A 27,845-nucleotide genomic window follows, 5' to 3' on the forward strand; every position below is an offset into this window, starting at 1 on the left:
CTCTCGATTTGATCTTACTAACTATAGAAGAACTACAAACGTCAATTGGCGAATTAGCCACACAGATCAAGACAACCGAAGACCAGCTGACTTCAACTACACCGGAAGAAGAACTCTCTAAAACCAAAGAAAGGATTAATAAACAACTACAAGAATATCAAAAGTACGCGGAACAAGGAAAGAGACAGAAATTTGTACGAGACGCTGAAGATTACAAATTAGAGAGAGTCTACCGCTGGAAGGGAAATCAACAGCAACAATATTACAGAGGATACAGACATCCACACTACTCTGGTTCTTCGGCATCAGACAGCGATAGATCCGGACATCACGAACCTCATTTTTTAGGCAACGCCCCACGGAGGGGCAGATCAAGACGCGGAGGACCAGGCGGGGCGGGAGGAAATCAAGAGGGACGCATACAGACACGCTCCCAGGTAAGGAAGACAACCTAGTCATCAACATTTCATCCATTAACCTATCACCCATACAGATTACAGTCCTACAAAAGGGCTTATCATTTTGTCCCACACCCACACTTAACACGTTCTTATTAGAACAAGAACTACAGAAATTTTACCGGACAATAAGACTTAAAGCCCATTTCCAGGGACTAACACCGGAACATCCCATCCCCGCCACGGAACCAGGACCATTGTCCATCAAAAACTTGGGACTCAGGAACAAGAGTTCCTTCATGCCCCCAAAAAATCAACATCCCATAGAGACATATATCTCCCTTTCTCAGAAATTAGTAGGTAACATTCTTAAGGCAAACACGGAAGGCCAATTCAAACACACCAACAATTTATCTCAAGAAGAGAAAATAGCTCTTAATTCATTACAATTGAATAAAGACATAATCATTAAACCGGCGGACAAAGGTGGAGCCCTTGTCGTCATGGACAAGGGAGACTATCTGGCGGAAATCAATAGGCAACTTTCCGACACAGAAACATATGAAATATTACCCAGAGATCCTACTTCACGCATACAAGAGTTGATTTCTAACACTATCAATTCATATTCAACACTAGGCGTCATAGATCCCAAAACCGTCATCTTTCTTACGAAAAGAGATCCTATCACCCCAGTATTTTACATCCTACCCAAAATCCATAAAAATTTGACAAAACCTCCAGGACGCCCTATTGTTGCTTCTACTGAGTCCATCTTTTCCCCTCTGGCCATTTACCTAGAAAAAATTATGACCCCCCTGATTAAAACATCCAGGTCCTTCATACTTGACACCTCCCATTTTCTAAAAAAATTACAAGACATGGACAAATTGATAGACTGTAACCTATTGACACTAGATGTCAACAGTCTATACACTTCCATTACACATGAGAAGGGTATACAAGCCACTGCAAAACTCCTCAATGAACAATCCAACCTTAGTAATTTACAACAAGAATGCTGCCTAAAACTATTAGAGATCATACTTACAAAAAATTTTTTCTTATTCGGGGATACCTATTATGGCCAAAAGATAGGTACCGCTATGGGATCCAACGTGGCCCCGCCTTATGCTAACGCGTTCATGATAAAATTTGAGGAAGATTATGTCTATACCCACCCCCTGTTTCAACAACATGCCCATATATGGCTTCGCTTTATTGATGACATTTTTTGCATCTGGAAGGGTCCGATATCCACCATAGACGATTTCATCACAGATCTCAACAATACTTATAGCGAATTGGGGTTTACCTCACACATCAGCAAAAAGGAAATTAGTTTTCTAGATACCCTGGTCAGGATTGACCAAGCAGGATCTATAGACATAGATCTATACCATAAACCCACGGACCGGAACAGTCTCCTCCTTTTCAATAGCTGCCACCCTAGAGCCACAAAAAAATCGTTACCACGTTCCCAATACACACGCGTTGACCGTATTGTTACCGATATCACCATGAAAAACACAAGATTTGATAGCATGACTGACAGATTCACACAAAGAGGCTACCCAAAGGCTATTCTAAAAAAAGCCCTTCATGATCTAAAGAATCCATCTACACCACCCCAAACCAAACAGGATAACTCCAATAGAATAGCGTGCGTAACTACTTATCACCCCCTTATGCCCAAAATACAACAAGCTCTCAAAAAAAACTGGTCACTACTCACAAAAGCGCATCCGGAAATCAAAGAATTCGAACAACAACCATTAACCTGCTACAAAAGACCACCGAATATAAGGGACAAACTAATCAAAGCCGATATAGGCAGCTTCACCAGACTTCCGAAACAAACCTTTTTACGTAGTAGGAGACAAGGAACATACCCATGCTTACATTGCGCACATTGCTCTAGCGTAATCAAGGGAGAATATGCCACACACCCACGTACCGGAAAAACCATTGCGATAAAAGGTTTCTACACTTGCGACTCGAGCTTTGTCGTCTATCTCTTAAAGTGCCCATGTGGCCTCGGGTACGTCGGCGAGACAACACAGCACATCAGGGACCGGATAAGCAAGCACAAGTCCACAATCAGACTAGGACATACTTTCTTACCAATACCCAAACATTTTGCTGAGAAAAAACATCAAATTTCCCAGCTCCGCTTTCAAATCCTGGAACAAACTGACCAACCAAGGAGAGGTGGCAACAGGACACTTCTCCTTAAACAGAGAGAGGCTTTCTGGATCCACAAATTGGGGACACTGGAACCACACGGATTGAACCGAGAATGTGACTTCTTCATAAACCTGTGATATTTTGATGTATATTGATATGTATTTCTTCTCTCCTCTGCAGACTCACTGAATTGTCTACAAGCTGACGAGGGTGAGGTATTAGTCTCCCCCTCCCTCCCAAACCCCCCCCCTCTTTACCCCCATCCGCCCCCCTCCCCCCCTTCCCCCTTCCCTTTCCCCCCCTCCCCTTTCCACCCCCCCTTCCCCTTTCCACCCCCCCTCCCCTTCTACTCCCTCCCCCTCCATCCGCCTGACCGAATGAGTATGTCCAAATTATTGGATATATCCCATGATGTACTTATATGATTTAACAGCCTCATCTATTTCCATATATACTTAAATAGGCTATTGCTCTTCCCTATATACATCCATGAGATCCCATATAATCCCTACAACCAGGCGGAGACACACCACTAACATCATTACAACATCAGATATCTGCAATGACACGATATCGCCATTACATGCATAATATTTACATATATACATATAAAAACAGCACTAACTATCTACCTAACAACTTCTCCATACTGCCCTGACAGGTTTATCCTTATCATAATATTACCTATATACATAGTCCTCCATATACCCATCTTCCCATTCCCTTTTATCATTGAATTTCCCAATAAATATAAACTCTCCTTATACTTCTGTATTGGATCCATATTTGACACAGAGATATACATACTCTGTACCCAGGTGACAACTATACCACATGTTGCTACTTGGAAAGCATACTTGCGCTCCATCTACCCACTAGCCATGCTCCACACTAATACTTCCGCCATATGGAACGCATAAATGCGCAAAAATGCGCTCCATTCTACTCTCCTTTTAATCAGCCACATTATCAGCAGCACTTCCGGTATTTGGAACGCAAACTTGCGTTCCACACACTACGTCACTTCCGGTCAGATGACCGGAACTCTGATCCTCTCGGATTACTTAAACCGAGGCAGAAAGTGGGTCAGACCTGCATCCAGCGCCCCAGAACACAGCCATACACCACTCAGGTAGAAAATATGCTCTAACCTTGAATCTTTTTTCCACAGAAACCCTCTCACTATGTCAGCTTGCTCACCATTGGAAATCTCCTGCAGCCTCTCATCCCTCTATGCTTCCATGTCACTGAACCAACTTTGTGCAGTGTTATAAATTGAGATACTTGTACTTATGATTCTGTGCACTTGAATACTGTGGTACATACGAACGATGTATAATATGCCGCTTGTGCCCCCATGCATATGTGAATGTTATAGGTGATACCTGATATATACCAAATGTAAATACCGCACGGCCTGAGTACTCTGTGATATGCTACATAGAGGATTTACGCATTTTTCAAACAAAATTATTATACCAATGGCATAGTCGTACAGTGACTCCCCCATATCCGACTATAGAATATGTCCTCGATTCAGCATATACCAGTAATACTCGGTGATACACGTGTGATACCACAGTAATGTTATAGGTAATACCTGATATATACCAAATGTAAATACCGCACGGCCTGGGTACTCTGTGATATGCTACATAGAGGATTTATGCATTTTTCAAACAAAATTATTATACCAATGGCATAGTCGTACAATGACTCTCCCATATCCGACTATAGAATATGTCCTCGATTCAGCATATACCAGTAATACTCGGTGATACACGTGTGATACCACAGTAATGTTATAGGTGATACCTGATATATACCAAATGTAAATACCTGAGTACTCTGTGATATGCTACATAGAGGATTTATGCATTTTTCAAACAAAATTATTATACCAATGGCATAGTCGTACAATGACTCCCCCATATCCGACTATAGAATATGTCCTCGATTCAGCATATACCAGTAATACTCGGTGATACACGTGTGATACTACAGTAATGTTATAGGTGATACCTGATATATACCAAATGTAAATACCGCACGGCCTGAGTACTCTGTGATATGCTACATAGAGGATTTATGCATTTTTCAAACAAAATTATTATACCAATGGCAGTCGTACAATGACCCCCCCATATCCGACTATAGAATATGTCCTCGATTCAGCATATACCAGTAATACTCGGTGATACACGTGTGATACCACAGTATACAATATACCATGTACCAATTTGAACCCTGTCACTTCCACTATTATTACACTGGTACTTTACTATTTTTTACCTTTATAAACCATACGCCACGGACCCATCGTATTTGCGTCTATGTATTTGAATATTTATTACGTTATTGGACACCATTTCTCTTGCTGCTACAACCGTGTTCAATTTGACTTGTATATATCGACATTGATTTTTGTTTCACTATGATGATGTAACGTTATCTCTGCCATCCGAATAACCCTGAACATGTATCCAATATTATTCCAGATAATATGACCACTGACGAAGGTCCACCGTGACCGAAACGTTTGGTCAGAAATATTCTGTTGTTTAATGCTCCTATATATACCACGGGCGAATGGATGATGCAGAGATTAATTCATGAAATAAATTTCATTTAAATTGCAAAAAGAACCTGAGTGCCTCAATACTTCATTCTCATGATAAATGGCTTAATAAGCCCTTGATTGGCACCGGTGACACACTTGAATAGAGTGCGGTTCCTCACTGTATTATAAGTGAACTCTCTCAGAGTCTTGCCTACATATTGCATCCCACATGTGGAGGTAACAAGATACATCAGTCCCATGGTCTTACAGTTGATGAATGTTCTGATCCCATAGGACCGGCCCGTGGATGTACTTATGAAAGTGCCACCCTTCTTAATGGAGCTGCAGGCAATACACTTGCCACATCTGAACGTGCCCTTTAGAGGATTCTGTAGCCAGTTGCTACTGGCTACAGCCGGTTGAAAGAAGCTATGCACTAGGCGATCTCTGGTGTTACGGCCTCGTCAGTTTGTGATAGCTGGTCTCTCTCTAACCAGATGTCCAACACCTGGATCAGCATGTAGAATACCCCAAAATTCAGACAGCACCCCCCTTACAGCCTCATATGAGTCATCAAAGTTGCCTATGATGCGGATCTGTTCAGATGATTCATCCCTTACCCACGGGTGCAGTAAAGATGCTCTCTCCTGACTAAGGGCATGTTGATACGCCTGTTTCAGAACCCTGTCAGGGTACCCCTGAAATGTAAATCTCTGCCGCAAATCTGCTGCCGCCACCTGGAAATCCCGTAAGGTCGAACAGTTACGTCTCAGTCTCAAATACTGGCCCTTGGGGATACCACGTCTCAGGGGTAATGGATGACAGCTCTTCCAATGTATTGTGCTCCAAAATAAATTACATCAATTGGAGAACAAACGTATTGTGCATGTGGAGGTGGGTACCTTGCTCACACAAAACCTTCACCACTGCCTCGCATCCTTTGTCATGGGGAATAGAACTATATAATGCTTCTATGTCCAGGCTTGCTAGTAACATGTCATCATCCATCTGGATGCCCTCAATGCATTCCCATGTGGTACGTGCTCGTTTTGTAAATTTATAAAGAAGGGCAAATATTTTACTAGCAGGTACTACATATGGGCTGAGATCGTTTGTGAACTGCAAGATGGTAGGAGTGATCTATCTCCTTACTTGCGTGTGCGGTAAGCAATATGTTGGCAAGACAAAACGCGAGTTCAGGAAAAGAATTGGGGAACACCTTTCAGACATCAGAAATGAGGCAGACACATCAATAGCCCGACATGTGAGTGAATGTCAAGCTGGGAGGTGTGAAATAGTTAAATTTCAAGGGGTTGAAAATGTGACACTATCCACACGAGGAGGGGATGTTGACTCCATTCTATTGCGTAGTGAGGCCCAGTGGATCTTTAGGATGCAAACCGTGAAGCCAATGGGCCTAAATGATGCCATCTCCTACTTGTGTTTTATTGAGTGATCCGTGTCTTTTTGGCCTCATCCCTTATTAAGGTGCTATTTGTACTGCCTTTTAGTGTGCATGGATTATATTGTTTGGGGATATTTGTTATATTATAGACACTACCCTCTCTTTAAAGAAAACATATGTGGCATATCCCCAACATATTAAATGCCAGGCAAATTCTTTTGCCATACTGTCTGAATAGTGGTGGATAAAATCGCTCCCCCCATCTTTCTCAGTGGTACTTAATTGTTCTAATGAGCCGTGACTGTCAGAATTTCAATTCGACCTTACTTGACATGTAATCCCTCCTGTAGTGACATACTGCAGTGATTCTAAGATGTACAACGTGCTAAGGCCGCCTTTAGATTTCCCATCAACTCTTCACTGCTACATGAAACAAGCGGCGGACACGGTGCAGCGGGCGGGACTGGAGATACCCCCCGCTGTGACTGGCTGTCCTCCGAGCCCGTGTGTGCTGGGGGGGCGGAGTCAAAACTATTTGAACTCACCGTGCGAGTGTCCGGCACAGCCGTCATAGTGCCGAGTTTCTGCTACTCCGCACGCCACTCTGTATGGAGTTTTAATGCTCGCCTGCTCCTGATGAAATGCGCAATTACCAGCGCACAGAAAGGCTGAGAATTTAATATAAGCAGTTGAATGAGTCGTAGGGCTGTTTTTACAGGAATGAGAGGCACTAATACTACTGGGTCTCGTGTGTCCCATTGGTTCTAATAATGTAAACCTGGACATTCATTACAATAGCTCCTGTTATTAGGCTTCTATAGGCAGCTATACAAGCGCCTGCTTGATATGTGGCAACATACTCGTAATTCTGTAGCCTGACACGTGTTTATACAGTGTTACTTATGTTGATAGGGTCTGAGAGGCACTCAGTCTCAAGATAGAGATTATACAATCAACTTGAGTGCCTCCCCTCCAGCACTGGGAGTTTACCCTAGCCTGATTTACTCTAGTTTAGAGTGGTAGGTTTTGATTCATTTTTAGTAATTTGACACAATAAAAATTTATTATTTTGTTTTAACGTTATATTCAGGCAAATTTTCTATTTTCCTGAACTTTTTACTTTTTCCATAAATATCACCCAAAAGCCAAATATCCCTAACTTTTTGTGAGTAGTAAATATACACAGTCATAGAGGGAAGGCTGTCAATTCCACCTCTTTGACTTCAAAGCCCAGAAAGAGCAGGAATTTAGATGATTAAAATACAAGCTATACTGAATCTTTTTCCACAAAGATATAACAATCTGCTCATCTCCTGCTCTACAGCATGCTGCCTTCAGCTCAAGCATCATGTTCCACATGACAGGTCCCCTTTAAAGGGGTTATCCCACAAAAACCATTACTATGCCAACAAATAGGGCTTTTCAAATGAAGCAACATACAATAAAAATAATGTTTGGTTTTGTATGAACATTATATTTTCCACTCTAGTTGTGCCCCATTCTCTTACTCTTGTGGACAAAATGTTGGTCCATCTTCTCCTGCATTGAGTGGCAGCCCAGATACAATCAGTAGCTTTGCTCCTCTCAGAACCAGCTTACAGTAAATTCAGCTGAACAGGAAAAGAAACGCGCACATCTGGTCAGGACCCGGGAGGAAAGGCCTGCAGTCTGTGTGCTTACAGTGGAGCCAGGGACAGATAGGTACTGTCTAAAAGATCTTCCCTCCACGAGTTAGTAAAAACTACGGTTTAGCTAAAATGGCCAGAGAACCCTTTTAGACAAATGCATAATGTATAAGTTGCAAGAAAAAAGGATAAACCTTGCCTGAAAAATTTTGTTAGATAAACAGAATGGTAAGTCGGATTAAACTATATGTGATGCAGTGAAACTAGTGGTCCACTATTTTCCAAAACCTTTAAGGCTACTTTCACACTGGTGTTTTGGCTTTCCGTTTCTGAGATCTGTTCAGGGCTCTCACAAGCGGTCCAAAACTGATCAGTTTTGCCCTAATGCATTCTGAATAGAAAAGGATCCGCTCAGAATGCATCAGTTTTTCTCCGATCAGTCTCCATTTAGCTCTGGAGGCGGACACCAAAACGCTGCTTGCCTGACGAAACTAAGCCAAACGGATCCATCCTGACACACAATGTAAGTCAATGGGGACAGATCCGTTTTCTCTGACACAATCTGGAACAATAGAAAACGGATCCGTCCTCCATTGACTTTCAATGGAGTTCATGACAGATAATACAAACTGATCCATTCATGACGGATGCATGCGGTTGTATTATTGGATCAGTTTTTGCAGATCCGTGACGGATCTGCCCAAAACGTGAGTGTGAAAGTAGCCTAAAAGGAGTCTGTCGTCTGCAACCTCCAAACTGTTTGCACAGACACAGAGCTGTGGTTAACCTAATTAAAACACAGGTGTTGTTTTTTTTGTTGATCTGAGGCTCTGTTCCCAAGTTATCATACTTTAGACCTTTGGTGCAATGAGGGTGTCACCATTACTCCTGTTCCACCCAAGCTCCACTCATTTCTATGGTCAGCCCTTCTCTTATTGCTTTACCACTGAGTGGCCTATCAATCAGAGCAGCAAGGGAGAGGCTGGCCACAGAAAAGAGATTAAATACAACAAGAGCAATGGTGACTCCTTCATTGCACCAAATACCTCATTTGCATATTAAGGCTACTTTCACACTAGCGTTCGATCGGATCCGTTCTGAATGGATCCACTCATATTAATGCAGACGGTGGCTCCGTTCAGAACGGATCCGTCTGCATTATATTGGCAAAAAATGGCTTAGTGTGAAATTAGCCTGAGCGGATCCGTCCAGACTTTTACATTGAAAGTCAATGGGGGACGGATCCGTTTGAAGATTGAGCCATATTGTGGCATCTTCTAAAGGATCCGTTCCCATTGACTTACATTGTAAGTCTGGACGGATCCGCACGGCCAGGTGGACACCCGAACGCTGCAAGCAGCGTTTAGGTGTCCGCCTGGCCGTGCGGAGGCGAGCGGAGCGGAGGCTGAACGCCGCCAGACTGATGCAGTCTGAGCGGGTCCGCGTCCATTCAGACTGCATCAGGGCTGGACGGCTGCGTTCGGGTCCGCTCGCGAGCCCCTTCAAACGGAGCTCACGAACGGACCTATGAACGCTAGTGTGAAAGTAGCCTAAGAAGTATCATAACTCAGGAACAGAGCCTTAGATCAACAACAAAAAAACTGCATTTTTATCAGGTGAACCACAGCTATATGTCTATTCAAAAAGTTGGATAACGAGGTCGCTGGTGCCAGAATCCCTTTAAGCAAGTGCAAAATGATAGACTGTTGGTGGCAGAAGGGACAATTGATGTAAAAGTTCAGTAAAGAAACCAGCAGCAAATAAGCAGTGACTTAGAAATAACAAATCGAATACTCTTTACCATTTCAGCATCCACAGCAAATGCAATCTGTTTAGCACGATCTGAAGACACTTCACAAACTGTAGCAAAGGTTTTCTTCAAGTTCCCACTTAATTCCTTGAGATGCTCTCCTGGAAGGTCACCAGGAACAGAGGTTAAGAATTGCTCTGCGAACTGTACATCTTTTTTCAGTGTAACAGAAAACGCAGCCAACCTTGACTGAAACGACTGAAAGAAAGGACAAAAAATATTTACTTGAAATGTAATCTGTAACATACAAGAAAGATATATATATTTTTTTTTGAAAGAGGAATGAGCATAAATGTTTCTTTTGTAACTAACAAAATAACTGCTCCCCTTCCTTAGTTTCCCTCTGCCACAGTTACATTTGCTTATTTTAAAGGTTACGGTTCTCTTGATTTTTCTAGTCAAATCTACATGCAAACTGGACTTTCCCACTGTGATTATCATTAACAAATAATCTCTGTCCATTAATCCTTGCTCTAATTATGTTTGGAAGCTGCTTTGTAGTGATGTGCATCACATGCTTGCCAATGGCATCTTGGACTACACTTTTTTTATGACATACTCGCCAAGGGGGGAGGGGGGCTTAGTGGAAAGGGCCAGAGCTTTACAGGAGACATTAGAGGCATAAGACAACACTTTTGCACCAAAATTGGTCCACAATTCTGGTGTAAAATTCTGTCTCAATGTAAGGGCTCTTTCACATCTGCGCTATAGTCTTCCGGCATAGAGTTCCGTCGTCGGGGCTCTATGCCGGAAGAATACTGATCAGGATTTTCCTAATGCATCTGAATGGACAGTCCGTCCTTCAGGATGCATCAGGATGTCTTCCGTTCCGGAACGGAACGTTTTTTGGCCGCAGCAAATAGCGCAGCATGCTGCGCTTTTTGCTCCGGCCAAAAATCCGGAACACTTGCCGCAAGCCCGGATCCGGAATGAATGCCCATTGAAAGGCATTGATCCGGATCCGGCCTTAAGCTAAACGTCGTTTCGGCGCATTGCCGGATGCGAGGTTTAGCTTTTTCTCAATGGTTACCATGGCTGCCGGGACGCTAAAGTCCTGGCAGCCATGGTGAAGTGCAGTGGGGAGCAGGAGAGCAGCATACTTACCATCCGTGCGGCTCCCGGGGCGCTCCACAGTGACGTCAGGGCGCCCCAAGCGCATGGATCACGTGATCGCATGGGGCGCTCTGACGTCATTCTGGAGCGCCCCGGGAGCCGCACGGATGGTAAGTATGCTGCTCCCCCGCTCCCTACTACTACTATGGCAACCAGGACTTTAATAGCGTCCTGGGTGCCATAGTAACACTGAAAGCATTTTGAAGACATATCCGTCTTCAAATGCTTTCAGTACACTTGCGTTTTTCCGGATCCGACGTGTAATTCCGGCAAATGGAGTACACGCCGGATCCGGACAACGCAAGTGTGAAAGAGGCCTAAGCCAACCAATAGTTGGTATAAAGTCAGAGAAAAGTGTCTATCCCTGCTCCAGATTTATCATCCAGCCTGAGCCACTATGATAAAACTGATGCAGGTCTAAGCTTATGCCATCTTTAGGATTCATAAATCTGGGCCATTAGTTTTGATTCAACTAACTGACTGTTGCTAGGGAAAAAAAATCTTCAGCATTTTACTAAACACTGAAGATGCCGGATAACTGTCTGATGCATAAACTTCTAAGCCTGACTCCTTACCCCAGCCTCTGATTTCCTACAAGTATGTAATGTATGGAACCAAAAGTGTTTTGATATGCTTTCCTGCTACCTTCCCAGAACACCTCAGTTTAGTGCTAGGAAGATAGGGAGCAGAGCATCCCTGCAGTAATCAGCACTAGCAATAAGTGTACTATGTAACTATATACTCACTGTCAGCACAGATCGTTGCATGGGAGATCTGTGGCAGGTTGAGAATCATGCCTCTGCATCATACAGTTATCCAGCATCTTCTGCATTTAGTAGAATGCTGAAGATGGATACCTCTTAGCAACCCTCAGTTAGAGGGGTTGCGAGGCTGAGAGTTTAAGTTTTAAATTTAAAAAAAATACCATATTTCCCAAATACAGTATATTAAAGAATCTCTTTAATACGTTATTAAACACTTTACCACACTAAGTTGAAATACATTTGAAACAGTTCAGGAATGTTGAATTCTTGTCTAGTGAAATCTTAAACATGTAGTTAAACACTCACTGCTTTACTGCTCCACAGTAAACCCACACAATCACAGAAACAAAGTAGACGTATTTGTGCAGAAAGAAAACTGTACCAATACTGACCTCTAAGTGCTCAAGCTGACTTTTTAATGTTTCCAAGTTATCACCAAGGACTGGTAGATTATCCAAGTGAAGTTTCTGATTTTGAACAACAGTCAGATGACTATTTAATGTCTGGCAACACTGATTCAAAGTCAAAGTTACCTAAAGTGAATAAGAAATGTATGTCATAGCAACTAATTTTTAAAATACAGTAACATTTTTAAGTAAATCTAGAAGCTATGTTAATTCTTACTTGGAGATATACTGGCTGTATCTTAAAGTGGTTTGAATTAATGACATCTTAGTAAAATGTGATAAGTGTTGTAGTACAAACAAGAGTGACAGTCTTAACTGTATTCAAGTTGCGGTCTGAATGTCAATACAGTGTTCAAAATCTAAATTTGAGTTCACCACTTAAGCCATATCTTACAGTATGGATGCTAGGAATATACTTCCTATCTACCACAATGTTTACCTGGGTGTCTAAGGCACATAGCCAACAATGAGTCTTTTTCAGCTAACTCAGGTCTTCTGCTCAAATACACATAAAAAAAACCAAAGGGTGATTTGGTAGAACCTTAACCACTCCAATCTCTATATCTTCCTGCAGTATTAAACATTTTTTTTCAAATGTTTGCATGTAGCTATTAATATGTTTGCTACTGTAGTGAGGGGACTGTTTTCACTGGACTCAGTCGTGGAAAATGAAGGGAATGTATTGCTTTATAAAGCTTATAAAGTGGTCACATGCCCCTGGGTGAAGACATCATTGCTTGACCAGAAAGTAGAGACTGGAGATGGGGCAGCATCAAAAGTTCAATGTGCTTGGGGGGGGTGAATGGGAATCTTTTTTTTTTTTCAACATGATGAGCAGTTTTACACTTTTTGTTTTGCCTGGAAAAAAACTTTTAAAAGATAGCTAGTTACTTATTCTGAAGTTTAACCTCATTAAGTTACATTTATAACCCTCAATGCCATATGTCATTAAATAAAAATCTAACCCTTTTTTGAATGTCATCATAGTAACTGATTAAAAGTATGCTCTGCTAACTTGACTTAATATCAACCCACCTTATCAACCGCTTTGTCTCCTGCGTTTTGCTCCACTTTAAATGCAGTTGAGAGTGAAATATTTTGTGAGGTAGGGTTTTCATCCAGTAATTTCACATCATTGCATCGTTGCTCTGTAAAGCTGAATTTTCTCACGGTTTCTGGATCGTCAGAATGGTATTCTGGGAAAGTTGATTTCTTTTGTTCAGGAATTTGCTTGTTCATCTGATCAGGGATGGAAGAAGGTAAGCCCAGCTCACTGGGAAAGAGACCTTTATTCATGTTAATTATAAGTTCTTCAAATTTGTTTGATTTTTCAGAGTCTGGAGGAACATGAAAGATTTGATCAAGCTGGGAAGGGATTAATTTTGGATGTTTTGGCTCTAGCATTTTGTGTTCACTTAAAAAGGATGAGGTACTCAAAGTTGTATGATTTTGGAGCATTTCCTCATTACATGACACTGTGTCATTGTCAATAAGTTTGCCTTGTTGATAGTTATCTCCATGAATCAATATTCTATTTTCTTCTGATTTTATCTTCACACTAACAAGGTCTAAGTCTGGTAGGAGTTTTAAATGCTCATTATTTTCTCCAAACTTTTGTGCGAAAAGGTCTCCACCTTCTTTAACCAATATATCCATGGATACATTATTGCTTCTGACTTCTGTATTTACTGGATCCAATGTGTGAATATGATCTTCAGCAAAATTGTTTTTACTTTGATTGCGCTCATCACAAGACAATTGTGGTAAAATTTTCCCATAACCGTCTAAGTTCTCCTCTGTTTTACATGAGCTCCTGGCATCTCTCAAAATACTTAGTTCGGAATAACCAAAGTGATCAGGTGTATCCATAATTTGTGCACAACCTTTGAGGTAAGTTGTTAAATTATCCATTTCTCCTTTGTTACTTGCTACCATACCAAGTGCATTAGAATTTTGTACAATTTCAAGCACAGCACTGTCAGTAGTCACTACTAAATCATCGCTAATGCTTTTACTGGTAGATGATTCAAAAATGGAACACAGATTATCAATATGAATTGGACTTTTTGATGTAAGTTTGTCAATACTTTCTCTATGACTATTTCCCTCTTGTATTTTAATTATGCAAGTTTCAGTGTCATTAGTTTCCAGTGAAGAGAGACTTTTCTCTCTACAGCATGTACTGTTATCTGGTAAATCTGAAGTAACCTTCTGTGCTGTCTTGCTGGGTGACTCTATGTCTTCTGTACAGCAATGATTTTCCGTTTGGGTAACAGTGGTGTCAAAAACAGCTTTGCCTTCACTGGAGGCATACTTTTCAATCATTTTCTCTGAGTTGAGGTCTAAGTCGGTCTTGGACTCAGAATCATTCTTGAATTGCACAGTAGATCTTTCAGTTGTAAAGTGTTCCATAACCTGATTACCACATTGATTATTGCTTTGACCAAAAGGCTCATTATCTTCAGCTTTTAAGTTTGTGTTACTGCATTCATAACTTGCATTCTCTTTCTCAGCTTGAAAACTTTCAGGATTTATATTTCTATTATCTGTTGGAGATTGACTATGATCAGTACACTGCTCAAAAGGTGCACTATCATCATCGTCTGTACAATCAAGGCTATTATACAGTTTAGGACAAACAGGAACATCTTCAGCATCAAGTCCTTCTTCGGTGCTCTTATTTTTAAGGTTAATTAAATCTGGTGTTTCAGTAATATCCTTGTCAATAAAATTTGTATCCCCAGTTTCAGGAAGCTCTCCATCAGATAAACCTGATTCTCTCGGGGATGTCTTAAAATTGCCATGATTGATATTCTCACTTTCTCCTTGAATGTGTAAAGGCTCATCAGATTGACTAAGAATGTCAGTGTTGGAAGTAGTTCCAGAATTACCAGGATGTGGATACAAGACATTTTCAATGCGGAAACCTCTTTCATTGCCACTATGGCCAAAATCAAACAAAACAGCTTTGCTATCAATTTCATTGTCTTCAAAGTATTCATCTGAATATTCTTCAGTGGCTTGATAACCTGTTTCACTGTTGGTCTCATCAGTAACAAAACAGTCAATGTCTGTTTCACTAAAACTACTCTCACAGTATTCCACATCTGGCTCTTCCTCTATGGTCACTTTATCTTTAGTCTTCAAGTTAGCAGCCACATCCTTTTCAACCGCTTCATATTTACTACTCTCATATTTTTCCTCTACTGAATTACTTGCAAAAGAAGATTTTTCCCTATGAACTGAAGCTTGGTCATCCAAACAGGAGTTACTTTCAGAATCTTCTTCTATTATGGTTTCCAAAAATTGCCGTCCTTGCAACATATCAGTGTTATCGACATCACTATCAGTGTAATAGTAAATATCTTCATCTGAGCTTGTATCACTTTGGGTAGGAGTTCTGTCTTCTATGATGCAATTTCCTATAGTTTTCCAAGTCTTTTTATTTTCATCAGTATACCCAACTTCATCCTCACTTTCAAAATTTCCATCAGACATATCCGAGTCACTGCTGCTTTCAAAATATCCATAAAGCTCATTAGAAATATTTTGGCCCACATTAGGCTGTGTATCACAGTTGGTTTCAGATGGAGGAGCAGCAGAATCACTCATGTTAGGGTGTTTATCACAAAGCTCTTTAGATGGCATTTTCTTATCACTAAATGGATCTCCAAAAGATACAACAGGGTCTTCTGTATGACTTTCACTAAGACTGATGTTTGAAGTAGTTACAGTGTCTTTTGGACAATTATAAACGTCTACAGTCTGGTGGCAGTCTTCGCTAGAATTCTTAAGAGTATTATTTTCCTGATTTAAACTGTTGTACTTGTCATCTACAGCAATCATTGTGTTACTCGGTTTGTCAAGATGAACATCAGCTATGATGACATCTTTTAAAAGAAAAGATTCTATTTTTTCATGTGTTCCTGTTGTGTGCTTGTGCTGCAGTTTATGCTCGTTGGATAATTCATTGTATTCTACATTTTTGAATGGTTGACAAATCACCTCCTCAGGGTCTTTGCTGTTGACTTTGTCCATAAAATCAAGACATTCTGTAGTATTTTTTAGGCTCTCCGTTCCAAAGCTTGAGTTCAAATGTGATGCATTCCCAGACTGAGTTATATTCCTGTGTACATCATGGCTCAGGTCAGTTTCATTATCCTGCACATTTTCTCCAACAATATCAGTAGTACCTCTTGCATTTCCACATGATATACGTACAATATGTTCAGACTCAAGTAACATACTGGCAGCTTCATCAAGATCACCATCGAACAGTAATAGTCTTTCTCCTGTATTTGCATCAATATAACTATTTACCATTAGATAAGAAATAAATAATTGCTTGGTATGCTCTGGATTATGTGTCAGTTCATCCTCTGATTTGTTTTCAGAACTTTCATTTACTTGAGCTGTGTGGGATTCATAAGAAGATATCCATTTTAGACCATGCTTGCAGGTTGGTTCCAGAACATCTATGTTTGGCATTTTGTCCTGTAATTCCAAGCTGCTGAGGATGGATGCAGTGTTTTTTTCTATTATACCAGACTGAGCAGCTATATCTAATTGGACAATCTTAGATGTTTCAGGAATATATAACGCAGCAATTTTGTGTCTGTTGCTTAGGATCTTTTGCGCTAACTCAGTAGAAATTAATCCTTGTTGCAAAGATGTTGATATGGGGAATATTTCACTAGTATCAGGCCATATTAGTCCAATAAAACCTCTTTGTGCCTCTAGGACCATTAATGCGCTACTATATGATATTAAATTACACTGAACAGCTTCATCTACTGTTACACATTTTCTTGTAGATGGGCAAAGGATTCCACCATTTTGAACTTGTTGGGTTAAAATTCCACAAACTGTTCCATGATCGATAATACTTTGTTCTTGAGCTTGTTCCAAAGTCAGTTGATTTCCACTGTCTAGGTCAATAATACCACCTGAGAAAAGCTGAGCACCAAGTAGCCTGTACATAATTTCTCGTTCCAGAATTCCTTCATGTGCTGCACGTAATACACTAATTTTCCTTCCAGATTTTAATGTGATTTTACCTTTATCTTCAGAGTTAACGGGAAGAAATCTCATTCCTGTTTTCTCATCTGTCACAGTCCTCTGGAACAGGTCTGCTAATGTCACCTTTTCTGCAGTAATGGGATCAATGAAATCTTTGGCCATTTTCTCTCTCTCAATAAGCTTTGTAAACATTGACGTAGAAATGATATTCCTTTGGAAAAGCTTGTTTACAGTGAGTTGCTCTCCTGTAGTGGCAAGCTGAAGACAACAACAAGAAAGCAAAGTGTTGATCATTTTGACTGTTACGGTCTCTGAAATTAATCCTTCATTGTAAGCTGTGATTATAGGTAAATCACTTGGAGGGAGAGATAAAATCACACTTTTAGCATGAGATATTTCCTGGAGTCGCACTTGAATTTGATCATCTATAAGATTATGACTCTTAGAATCTTCAATTTCAAAGCAGCTCTTTAACTGTGGGCAAACCAGTCCAGACACTATAAGTTGTACTTCAAGTAGAAGAATTCCTGTTTCATAATCAACAAGTCCTTCAACAATAGACTGGTAAATGGAAAGAATTCTCCCATTTGCCTCATTAATAGTCCCTGACACAACTCTGTCCACCTGAAATAGGAAAATAAATATTAGTAAGTATGGCGACTTTTTGCCAGTTTAATTTTTTTTTTTTTAAAGTGTGCTCAACATGCTGAAGATACTTACCACACACAGAACAAGCTGACTGTATAAGCAGTTCAGGTAAAAATATTTTTTGTCAATATCTTGACAGCAAAAGTGGCACAAGCTTTGAACTCAGCATGCATCTGTGAACTAGAATTTAGCTTTACGTCACATTGTGTGTGTTAGTCAGAAGAGTGATGACAGCATGTAGATTAAGTTACACCTGTAAACCAAATCACCATGCCATTTGATGCAAGTGAAGGGTTAGGAGATATGTCACATAGAAACCCATGCTTGTCATGTTTACAGCACACTGTATACACCACACCTGATGAGAGAAACTCTGTTAATAAAGAAGTAAGCATGATACCACTGAAAGCAGTCCACCAGGTATAAAAATACTTGTGATGTTTTGCTAGTTTTTGTCACATGAGACCACAGAAAAGCATGACCAGAAGAATTGTGAATATTAAAGCCAGCACAACATTATCTTGGCTAAACTAACAGCATACCCAAAGCCTTATTCCATTGACTGATTTACAAAAATTATCTCCCATTACCATTGCTCCAGTTACATGCAAAATAAAAATAACACAAAGTTTGGAAATTGGTTGCAATAGAAACAGATCAAATTGTTCTGCTGATGTCACCTTCTTTTCCACCAGTTTAGCTACCATCTCCTTGGCTTCTTGTTGCTGTCTTTCATACTCTCTTGATAACAGACTGTGGCTTTCTTGGAGTGCTTTGATCTGATTTTCTGTTTCTGCTCTTTCCTCTTCAGACATTCTGGAGAAAAATTAAACAAACCACCTATAAAATGATGTGTAGGTGCTATGTGACATGTTCTGTTTATGGTATTTTTCTAGAAGTCCAAAGGTGCAAGAAAAAGTATGTGAACCCTTTGGAATGATATAGATTTCTGCACGAATTGGTCATAAAATGTGATCTGATCTTCATCTAAGTGACAACAATAGACAATCACAGTCTGCTTAAACTAATAACACACAAAGAATTAAATGTTACCATGTTTTTATTGAACACACCATGTAAACATTCACAGTGCAGGTGGAAAAAGTATGTGAACCCCTAGACTAATGACATATCTAAGAGCTAATTGGAGTGAGGTGTCAGCAAACTGGAGTGCAATCAATGAGATGAGATTGGAGGTGTTGGTTACAGCTGCCCTACCCTATAAAAAACACGCACTAGTTCTGGGTTTGCTTTTGCATCAATGCCTGATGTGAATGATGCTTCGCACAAAAGAGCTCTCAGAAGACCTACGATTAAGAATTGTTGACTTGCATAAAGCTGGAGAAGGTTATAAAAGTATCTCCAAAAGCCTTGCTGTTCATCAGTCCACGGTAAGACAAATTGTCTATAAATGGAGAAAGTTCAGCACTGCTGCTACTCTCCCTAGGAGTGGCCGTCCTGTAATGATGACTGCAAGAGCACAGCGCAGACTGCTCAATGAGGTGAAGAGGAATCCTCGAGTGTCAGCTAAAGACTTACAAAAGTCACTGGCTTATGCTAACATCCCTGTTAGCGAATCTACGATACGTAAAACACTAAACAATAATGTATTTCATGGGAGGATACCACAGAGGAAGCCACTGCTGTCCAAAAAAAACATTGCTGCACGTTTACAGTTTGCACAAGAGCACCTGGAGCTTCCATAGCAGTACTGGCAAAATATTCTGTGGACAGATGAAACCAAAATTGAGTTGTTTGGAAGAAACACACAACACTGTGTGGAGAAAAAGAGGCACAACACACCAACATCAAAACTTTATCCCAACTGTGAAGTATGGTGGTGGGGGCATCATGGTTTGGGGCTGCTTTGCTGCGTCAGGGCCTGGACGGATTTATGCAGAAATCCATATCATTCCAATGGGTTCACATACTTTTTCTTGCAACTGTATATTATTGCGTCCTAGGGAGAAAACTCTGAATAAATAGATTTTGATAGATTTTGAAAAGGATTACAAACCCCTACCAGTGTCTTGTCAATTACAATAAATTGTACATGTATTAAAAATGTACATCAAAGGGAATTGGTACAATACCTGTCACCGTGCTTAGCTAAAAGCAATTGTAACGTCTGCACAGCATCCGAAATCTCTTCCTGCTTTGACAGAATCTCTTCACTGGAAATCTGAAATAAAATATACATGTGAGGATTATATACCGTAGGTAACATTTCTGTACCAGTAATCAAATGCATATAGCAATGTAACATTTACAGTACTTTGAACTGGAAAAATCCTCAAAATGAATTTATTCTTCCTGAGAATATATGCAGTAAGTATTTCCTAAATCTGACAGTTCAGGAAAACTTTTTCTTTAAAGGGAGTCTGTCACCTCCATATGGCCATATACAGTGCTTACATGGCTCTGTAGCACACCTATACAGGATTGTAACGGTACCTTTGTTCTGTTCTTTAGACTTGCACCAGCAGGAAAAACGAAGTTTAATTCATATGCAAATGAGCATTCGCAAGTGCCCAGGGGCGGCGTTCAGTGTGTAGGAGCCCAGACTGCTCTGCCTTCTTTTCACTTTACTCCTCCCCAGTCTCTGCCTTTGCCCTTGCCAGCCCTCCAAGTCCGGACCTATCGATGAGGCAAGAGACTTGGGGGGCTGGCAAGGGCAAAGGCAGAGGCTGGGGAGGAGTAAAGTGAAAAGAAGGCAGAGCAGCCTGGGCACTTACACACTGAACGCCGCCCCTGGGCACTTTCGAGTGCTCATTTGCTTATGAATTAAACTTCGTTTTTTCCTGCTGGTGCAAGTCTAAAGAAAAGAACAAAGGTACCATTACAATCCTGTATAGGTGTGCTACAGAGCCATGTAAGCACTGTATATGGCCATATGGAGGTGACAGACTCCCTTTAACTCTTCAACATTTTAGCTTTTCAATTCATTAACTCAGGTTCAACACACTTGCACATGTTTTTGATGTAACATGAACTGTAGAAAATGTGACAATAGAAAGTTCAAGCAGATTATAACTGAGTATCAACACGTAGTGCTGTAATTATTGTAGTATTCTTGGCACTTCTTAGCCCTGTATAGGTTAATAGGCCTAACCTCACTATAGGCTATCACTAGCTGATCTGTGGGGAGTCTAAAACCTTCTAACTCTGACCAATAGCTGTTCAGGTGTAAATCCGTCACCAGAAGTCAGCGCTAGAACTACACAACTTTGTTAACCTTGCAAAAAACAGCGCCCATCAATGCAGTGCTCCAGCTGAGCATAGGACATCACTTAGTAAAGCCTGGACATCCCCTTTAATATACCATGTTATATATCTGCAATATACTGCTTTCATACAGATTCATTCATTCTGGGCAGCATATCACTGTTCACACAACACGATCTACTCCCCAGACGATGATTTAATGTGCTGCAACAATGAGCGTTCATAGTAATATTAGTTCCCGATAATCAACCCGACAACTGAGAAGTGTAAATCCGCCATTAGTCAGTTTCTCTATTCATTCCTATGAGACTGACACTGAGACTCTTCTAGGAATAGACAGAGAAAATGGTCCTTTCCACATAGCACATGATGAGGGATCCAGTAAGTCTCATCAAGGGTTACATGATGTTACTGCCAAAAGTAATGGAGGCTTAAAATACATTAATAAACTAATAAGTACAATTAGAAATGCCAGCACACTTATAAATAAAGGGGAATTTTTTTCTCGGAGTGCCTATTTTTACATGAATACCGCACACATAGCATGATAATTTTGGTGCAACTTTGGCATATATATATATATATATATATATATATATATCACATAGTCAACAGCTTTAATAATTATGAGCACCATATGTCCCTATTTCTGTATAAAAATGGACAGCAATTATGGACTACTTTGTCTTACTGCAAAAGGTACAATAGTATATGCTTTTTAACAACAGGGTGAAGGATACTGATATCCTATACATAGGATAGGTCAACAATATCAGATAGTTGTTTTGGGCTGCCACGGTGTCGGAGACTATACAGTGAACTGAGCTAGAAGCACACACCTACATACAGTCTGTAGTTGCCATGCCAGGATTGTGCAGCTCAGTTCCCATTCAAGTGAACAGGAACTGAGCTTCAATATGACAGTGCTGGAATCTATACAGTGTACGAAGCCTTCAGCTGCAGCCCGAAACATCAACCAATCTCATATTGATGATCTATTTTGAGGATAGGTCATCAATATGTGTATCTTGGAGAATCCTTTTAAGGAAAAGCTTTTGGCATATACCTACTCTATAGAAATCAATTCAGATTGACAGAAATGAAAATATGATAAGATGTCCATCAACCGCATGGTGAATATTCATAGGATTACACGAAAGAAAAATAGTAGTAGGCATTATGCCTGTTTATTTTAATGTTTTGTAAGCTACCTCTGGGAATCTCATAATCTCGGTGTTGGACTGAGGTACCTAGGGCCAGTAGTAAAATACATTCTGGGGTCCCACTGTACAGCTACATGTAAGTATTACCTGACCCCATTTGTAAGTCCCTAAACCTGTGTCTTACACATTATGATAAGTAGTGGCCTGCTATTTAACCTGTGCTTCAGACTGTTCTGACATGGAGACCTTGTATGATGTTTACTGGTTCATGCCATGAAACAGGGCTCTTGCCTTGAACACATACACACAAAACAGTAGGTGGTAGCAAGGTGCTTCAAGATGACTGAATATGAGGGTCCCCTTAGCGACATCGAGTAGGTGGGCCCCTGGTTTAAGAAGAAAGTGGCTGGTCTGCCTCAGTGTCTAGAAGTCAACTCAGCCACCTGATGCAATAATAAACTGGGTAGCTTTTTAAATCAATCCAGTTCTTATATGGAGGCATAGGCTCATTGAGATGCTGTATGTTGCCTATATGTATGCAATACAATGTACTTGTACAGGGTGTGGGGGACTGGGACTTGCTCAGGGGCCCAACGGGGGAATCACATGTTCCCCTGTGGGCCAGTCTGAGCCTGCTCATAATACTAACCTAAACTCTGTGGCCTGGGTTTACTGACATTTACAATCTACTTCCTTAGTCAAGGTTTTGCCATTTGTCATCTGCAAATTCTTAGAATGCATGCAAAACTAGGTGCCTCAGATTTTTTTTTGGGGTGCTATTGCACTTTTTTATTGTTTTATTACAACCATTTTACAGTTTACATAAAATAACATTAAGATATTTATATTAGTATTCTGAGATAGAATACCGTATATAACTAAAAATCTCTATTTTTCATTTTTCGTTTTCCAAAGTTATGCTTAAAAATTTTGGCTGTTTGACTTGGTCACTCAAGCCAAAAAAGGGAGCTTGTAACCTTCTCTTAATTTCCCTTGTTTCAGGTTAAGTGTCCTTGTAAATATGTAGCCCCTTTACATATGCATTAGTCTTTTATTTCCAGAATACAGTATATCAGAAGATGATTGTTTTTGAAAGTTTTTAAGTTCAACATATTTTTATTTTCATGTTATCATTATCTATATTTAAAAATCATCCTGAAATGAAGCAGAATTTGTGGTGACTATTGAGTCTCACAATATGCCGACACTTTCAACTTTGTGAATAGACATTTTGTATAGTCATCATAATACTATCACAGGATCCGCCTCTGAGAACAGACGTCCCAGCTCACGTCCTCCCCCTCACTGCACAGATCTTAGACTATGGCCCAAACACTTTCCTATAGAACGTGATGAGTCATCTCCATTTTTGGAACCACGTTTTCCATGTTATTATTTGAAAAACCACCATGTATATTTCTAGGTCTTTTTTTGGTGTTGAAAAAGGAAGCTTGAGTTACAAGTCTATTTTTTTACGTTAAAAGGGAATCTGTCAGCACATACCTTTATATATACTCAGTTCAAAAGAGCATCAGTGGGGAGTAGTAGTGTAGCATGCATTGTATTCCCAAGCACTGTACACACTACTAAAGAATGCAGGTTGCAGAAGACATTAATCTGTCGGAACATACCTTGATATAAATCCAGCTGCCAAGGGAGATGTGTGCCGAGCAGCTGAATCTAATCTAATTTGTCCCATGTACATCCATCCATGGTGCCAATCCAGAGATATGAACTATTTTATATTATGATAATTAAACCCTTGGTACAACGCGGGTGTTGCTCTTGCACCTGGAGAACCAGTCAGTTGTGCATAACATACTTCCAGCACTTCTTCATAAAAACAGATCCTTTTATTCATTCATATAAAAAATACCATCCACAGCTGCAAGAGTGATGATTAAAATGGGCCAACATGTTTCAAAAAACCACAAACACATCCCTGCTCAAGGACTATGGCTTGATGCACATGCAGAAAAGGCTCCATCCACTTGGTGAACTTCATTATTGTATTTCAGATTTCAGGGCCAGATGAGATTACCTTAACACTGCCTGCCTGGCACTCACAGTGATAGAGCGCGGTGAAAGGGGGCCGCATTCACTGACTGGAGATCCGGTGTAACGAGATGTTATGGCAAAGCCCTTGTTGCACCAAGGGGATAATTGGCCCAATATAAAACCGCTAATATCTCTGGACTGGCACCACGGATCTACACCGGACAAATTGGGTTAGATTCAGCTGCTCAATGCACATCTCCAATGGCAGGTGGATTTATATCAAGGTATATGCTGACAGAGTCCCTTTAATGAAGTAGTCAGGTACAACCTGCATTCTTTAATAGTGATTACAATACTAGGGAAAACCATGCATGCTACACTAGTGCTCCCCACTGATGTTCTTTTGAGTGGCATGGTATGGTACCAATATCAGTCAAAGATCTTTTGCGCTGCAATCTGCGACTTCTCCCCACTCATGCCAGGTTTAAAAAAGTGGGCATGGAGTGGGCGGGAAAGGGCCGTCAGGCCCATCTCACTTGCCATTTTCTACGCCTGTTTTAGAAAGCTGTCTTACAGTTAGAAGTGGCAATGGATCTGCCGAAGTTATGAAGAGGCTAGCGCCAGCTATAGGGGGTATTACGATATTACGATGTCTAAAAACATACTTAATAAATGTGACCCATAAATGTTTTTGTTTTTAAATGGCTTTAATAGGGGATAACACAGCATAAGGAGAACACTGTAACTAATCTTAAAGGGATTCTGTCATGAGGTTTTACCCCTATAACCTAAGGATATGCTCAAGTCCGGAGTAATAAGGATAATCCTAAGCTGGCCTTATTAAACTACACTGTGGCTTTATTTGCCCTAAAAACAGGTTTTTATAACCTGTCAATCACTCACTTAAGGTGCCCAAGGGGAGATCCATTAATTCAGGGTGCCCGGCCGCACCCCTTGCCGTCCCGTGCCCAGCGCCGCCTTCGCTGTCTTTTGCGCTGCCTTCTACAGCTCAGCGCCGCCTCCGCAATCCTACCTGTCCCTCTGCCAGATCCCGCGCCTGCGCACTAGGCTCAGCCTGATGCACCACGGACTCCTGCCAGTGGCTTCGTTGAGCGAAGTGCGCATGCGCATCAGGGACGGGTAGGATTGCGGAGGCGGTGCTGAGCTATAGAAGGCAGCGCTGAAAACAGCAAAGGCGGCGCTGGGCACCGGACAGCGAGGGGTGCGGCCAGGCACCCTGTATTAATGGACCTCTCCTTGGGCACCTTAAGTGAGTGATTGACAGGTTATAAAAACCTGTTTTTTGGGCAAATAGAGCCACAGTGAAGTTTAATAAGGCCAGCTTAGGATTATTCTTATTACTCCGGACATGAGCATATGTTTAGATTATAGCGGTAAAATCTCATGACAGAATCCCTTGAAGAATTAGAAATCGGATGTGCCTTGTTGTCATGGAAACACTTAATGACACGATGAAGGTGTCCCAAAATCAGTAAGAAAATAAAAATCCCACATCTTTCAAGTTCTTATATTATATCTCCAACAAATGGTTGGTGTAGGATCAGAAAAAAAGTGTCTATTCCTACACTAGATTTATCATCCAGCTTTAGACACTGATAAATCTGATGCAGGATTCACAGCCTGTATAAGTTTACGCCATCTTGAGGATTAGTAAATCTGGGCCATTGTCTGCAACACTGCTGCGTTCACAATTATCATATCTATGCAGGTGGTCCACACATAAAGCAAATATATTTTGGGTGATGCAGCACTGAGAGTCAAAATTATTCTGTGGCTTCTTGACTTAAATGATATATAACTGAGCTAAGCAAGTTTTATTTCCCTGGTTCTTTTCTGGCCCTTTGTTTACATGCAATAAAAACAATCTCTGCCCCTCCCCCTGCAATGCTAAGGGAGTGAATACAAGAGCTGCCCTGAGTGACATGTCTGCCTGCTGGGATACTCTGCAGCATGTTGTATGTGTAGGACTACAAGTCCCAGCTGTATAATGATACTGCTAAGGGAGTGAATACAAGAGCTGCCCTGAGTGACATGTCTGCCTGCTGGGAGACTCTGCAGCATTTTGTATGTGTAGGACTACAAGTCCAAGCTGTATAATGACACTGCTAAGGGAGTGGATACAAGAGCTGCCCTAAGTGCTGGGAGAAAACAGCAACTTGTAAGTGTAGAACTACATGTCCCAGCTGTATAATGACACTGCTAATACACATAGGATCTCCCCCCCTACCTTCTTGTGCAATGCTCTCTCTAGTATGTCAACTCCAGTGCCCAGCATTGTCTCCTCACTGCCTGCAAAGCTGTGCAGCTGAAGGGGTTAAGAATCCTAGTAGAGAGTAGACTGCAGTGAAGGGGGGCGTAGCCAGCACAGTGACGTCTCGTTTTCAGGCTTGTAAACGACCTTTATGAGAGCAGGGAGAGAAGCTGACATCACAGGTCATGTGACCCTCAGTGAAATCTGAGAAACCAGCCACTGGAGATAAAGTTAGTGAATTGGAAAGCTGTTACATTTGCTTAGTAAGGAACATAGAAAGAACAAAAAAATAACTAGGATAACCCCTTTAAGTAGTGTTTTCTTGTCCACCTGGATATAATATTATAACCCAATGATGTTTCCGAGCTGCAAACTTTGTACCGCTTTATGAGTAACAAGCAGGGAACAAGCAAGTTTTATGAAGTGATATGTTCATGTAACACATTGCTGAGAGAAGGCTTTTCAGTACTAGTTAAATTACTACGAGTACAGATAGTTCATTCAATATGACATTTTCTTTGCTTCTGTGGTTCATTCCTTAGTTGCTGCAGTTATACCATGACAAGAAAATGACTACCTATTGACAATTTTCTGAGGGTAATTGATATAAAATTGTAACCACAGAACAGTGAGAAAAGCTATTCAGATAAAAGCAAAAAAGAAAACCTTTCAATCATAATAATAGCAAATGTGTTGCACTGCATGGTGTCATTTATTAGCACTGGTAAAGAAATCACATCATAACAGGATTTTTAAAACATTTTATTGTAGTTTGCATTTTATTACACAATGGTTTGGTTTGCTGAGACCTATTACCTGCCTATTACTCATTGAAATCCACGGGTGGACTAATGATTTCAGGATCGACCAAAGCAAGGAGCACTCTTTGCAGTGGCACCCAATTAGCTTACAGAAGGAGGACCTTGTAGTGCATGTATAAGTCCTTTAGGACATTTTTACAATGAGGTTTTCTGTTTATAAAACTTTTTCAGTGTTTCTTTTTGTTTTACTTTTTCATTCTATATGGGTACTTGAGCAAATTTTCCTATGATTTAGACTGCAGATGTATTGGATTCAGCAGATGGTTTATAATAATTGACAGTTCATAGCATCCAAATGCTTTAAATAACTTTTTAAAATGTAATGTCCTAGATCTGTTATAATTCTGCTTAATAATTGGATAACTCATAGTTGCCAACAGTCCCTGTAAAGGAATGTGGCTGATCATAATGTAGACAGGGTTTGTGCAAA

At 40.7% G+C, this 27,845-nt stretch overlaps 1 protein-coding gene and 1 long non-coding RNA gene across 16 annotated transcripts in view; one reads left to right on the forward strand and one right to left on the reverse strand.

The window, feature by feature from the left end:
- Positions 1–27,845, reverse strand: part of DST (dystonin) — a 566,706-nt gene that overhangs the window by 196,670 nt on the left and 342,191 nt on the right. For 12 of the 15 annotated variants that reach the window (XM_044290838.1, XM_044290839.1, XM_044290836.1 and 9 more), the window contains 5 exons: positions 20,030–20,118; positions 18,617–18,752; positions 13,305–17,912; positions 12,255–12,395; positions 9,977–10,183 (listed from right to left, as the gene is read on the reverse strand). In XM_044290838.1, coding sequence (XP_044146773.1) covers positions 9,977–10,183; positions 12,255–12,395; positions 13,305–17,912; positions 18,617–18,752; positions 20,030–20,118 — 5,181 coding nt within the window. The remainder of the gene's footprint in view (positions 1–9,976; positions 10,184–12,254; positions 12,396–13,304; positions 17,913–18,616; positions 18,753–20,029; positions 20,119–27,845) is intronic. The other 3 variants (XM_044290849.1, XM_044290846.1, XM_044290850.1) reach the window with 1 other exon arrangement.
- Positions 345–4,075, forward strand: LOC122935092. Its single transcript, XR_006388777.1, has 3 exons — positions 345–437; positions 2,766–2,795; positions 3,757–4,075. It is a non-coding gene; the product is annotated as an uncharacterized LOC122935092 (long non-coding RNA).

Source organism: Bufo gargarizans, chromosome 4 (genome assembly GCF_014858855.1).
Source record: "Bufo gargarizans isolate SCDJY-AF-19 chromosome 4, ASM1485885v1, whole genome shotgun sequence".
Classification (NCBI taxonomy): Eukaryota; Metazoa; Chordata; class Amphibia; order Anura; family Bufonidae; genus Bufo; species Bufo gargarizans.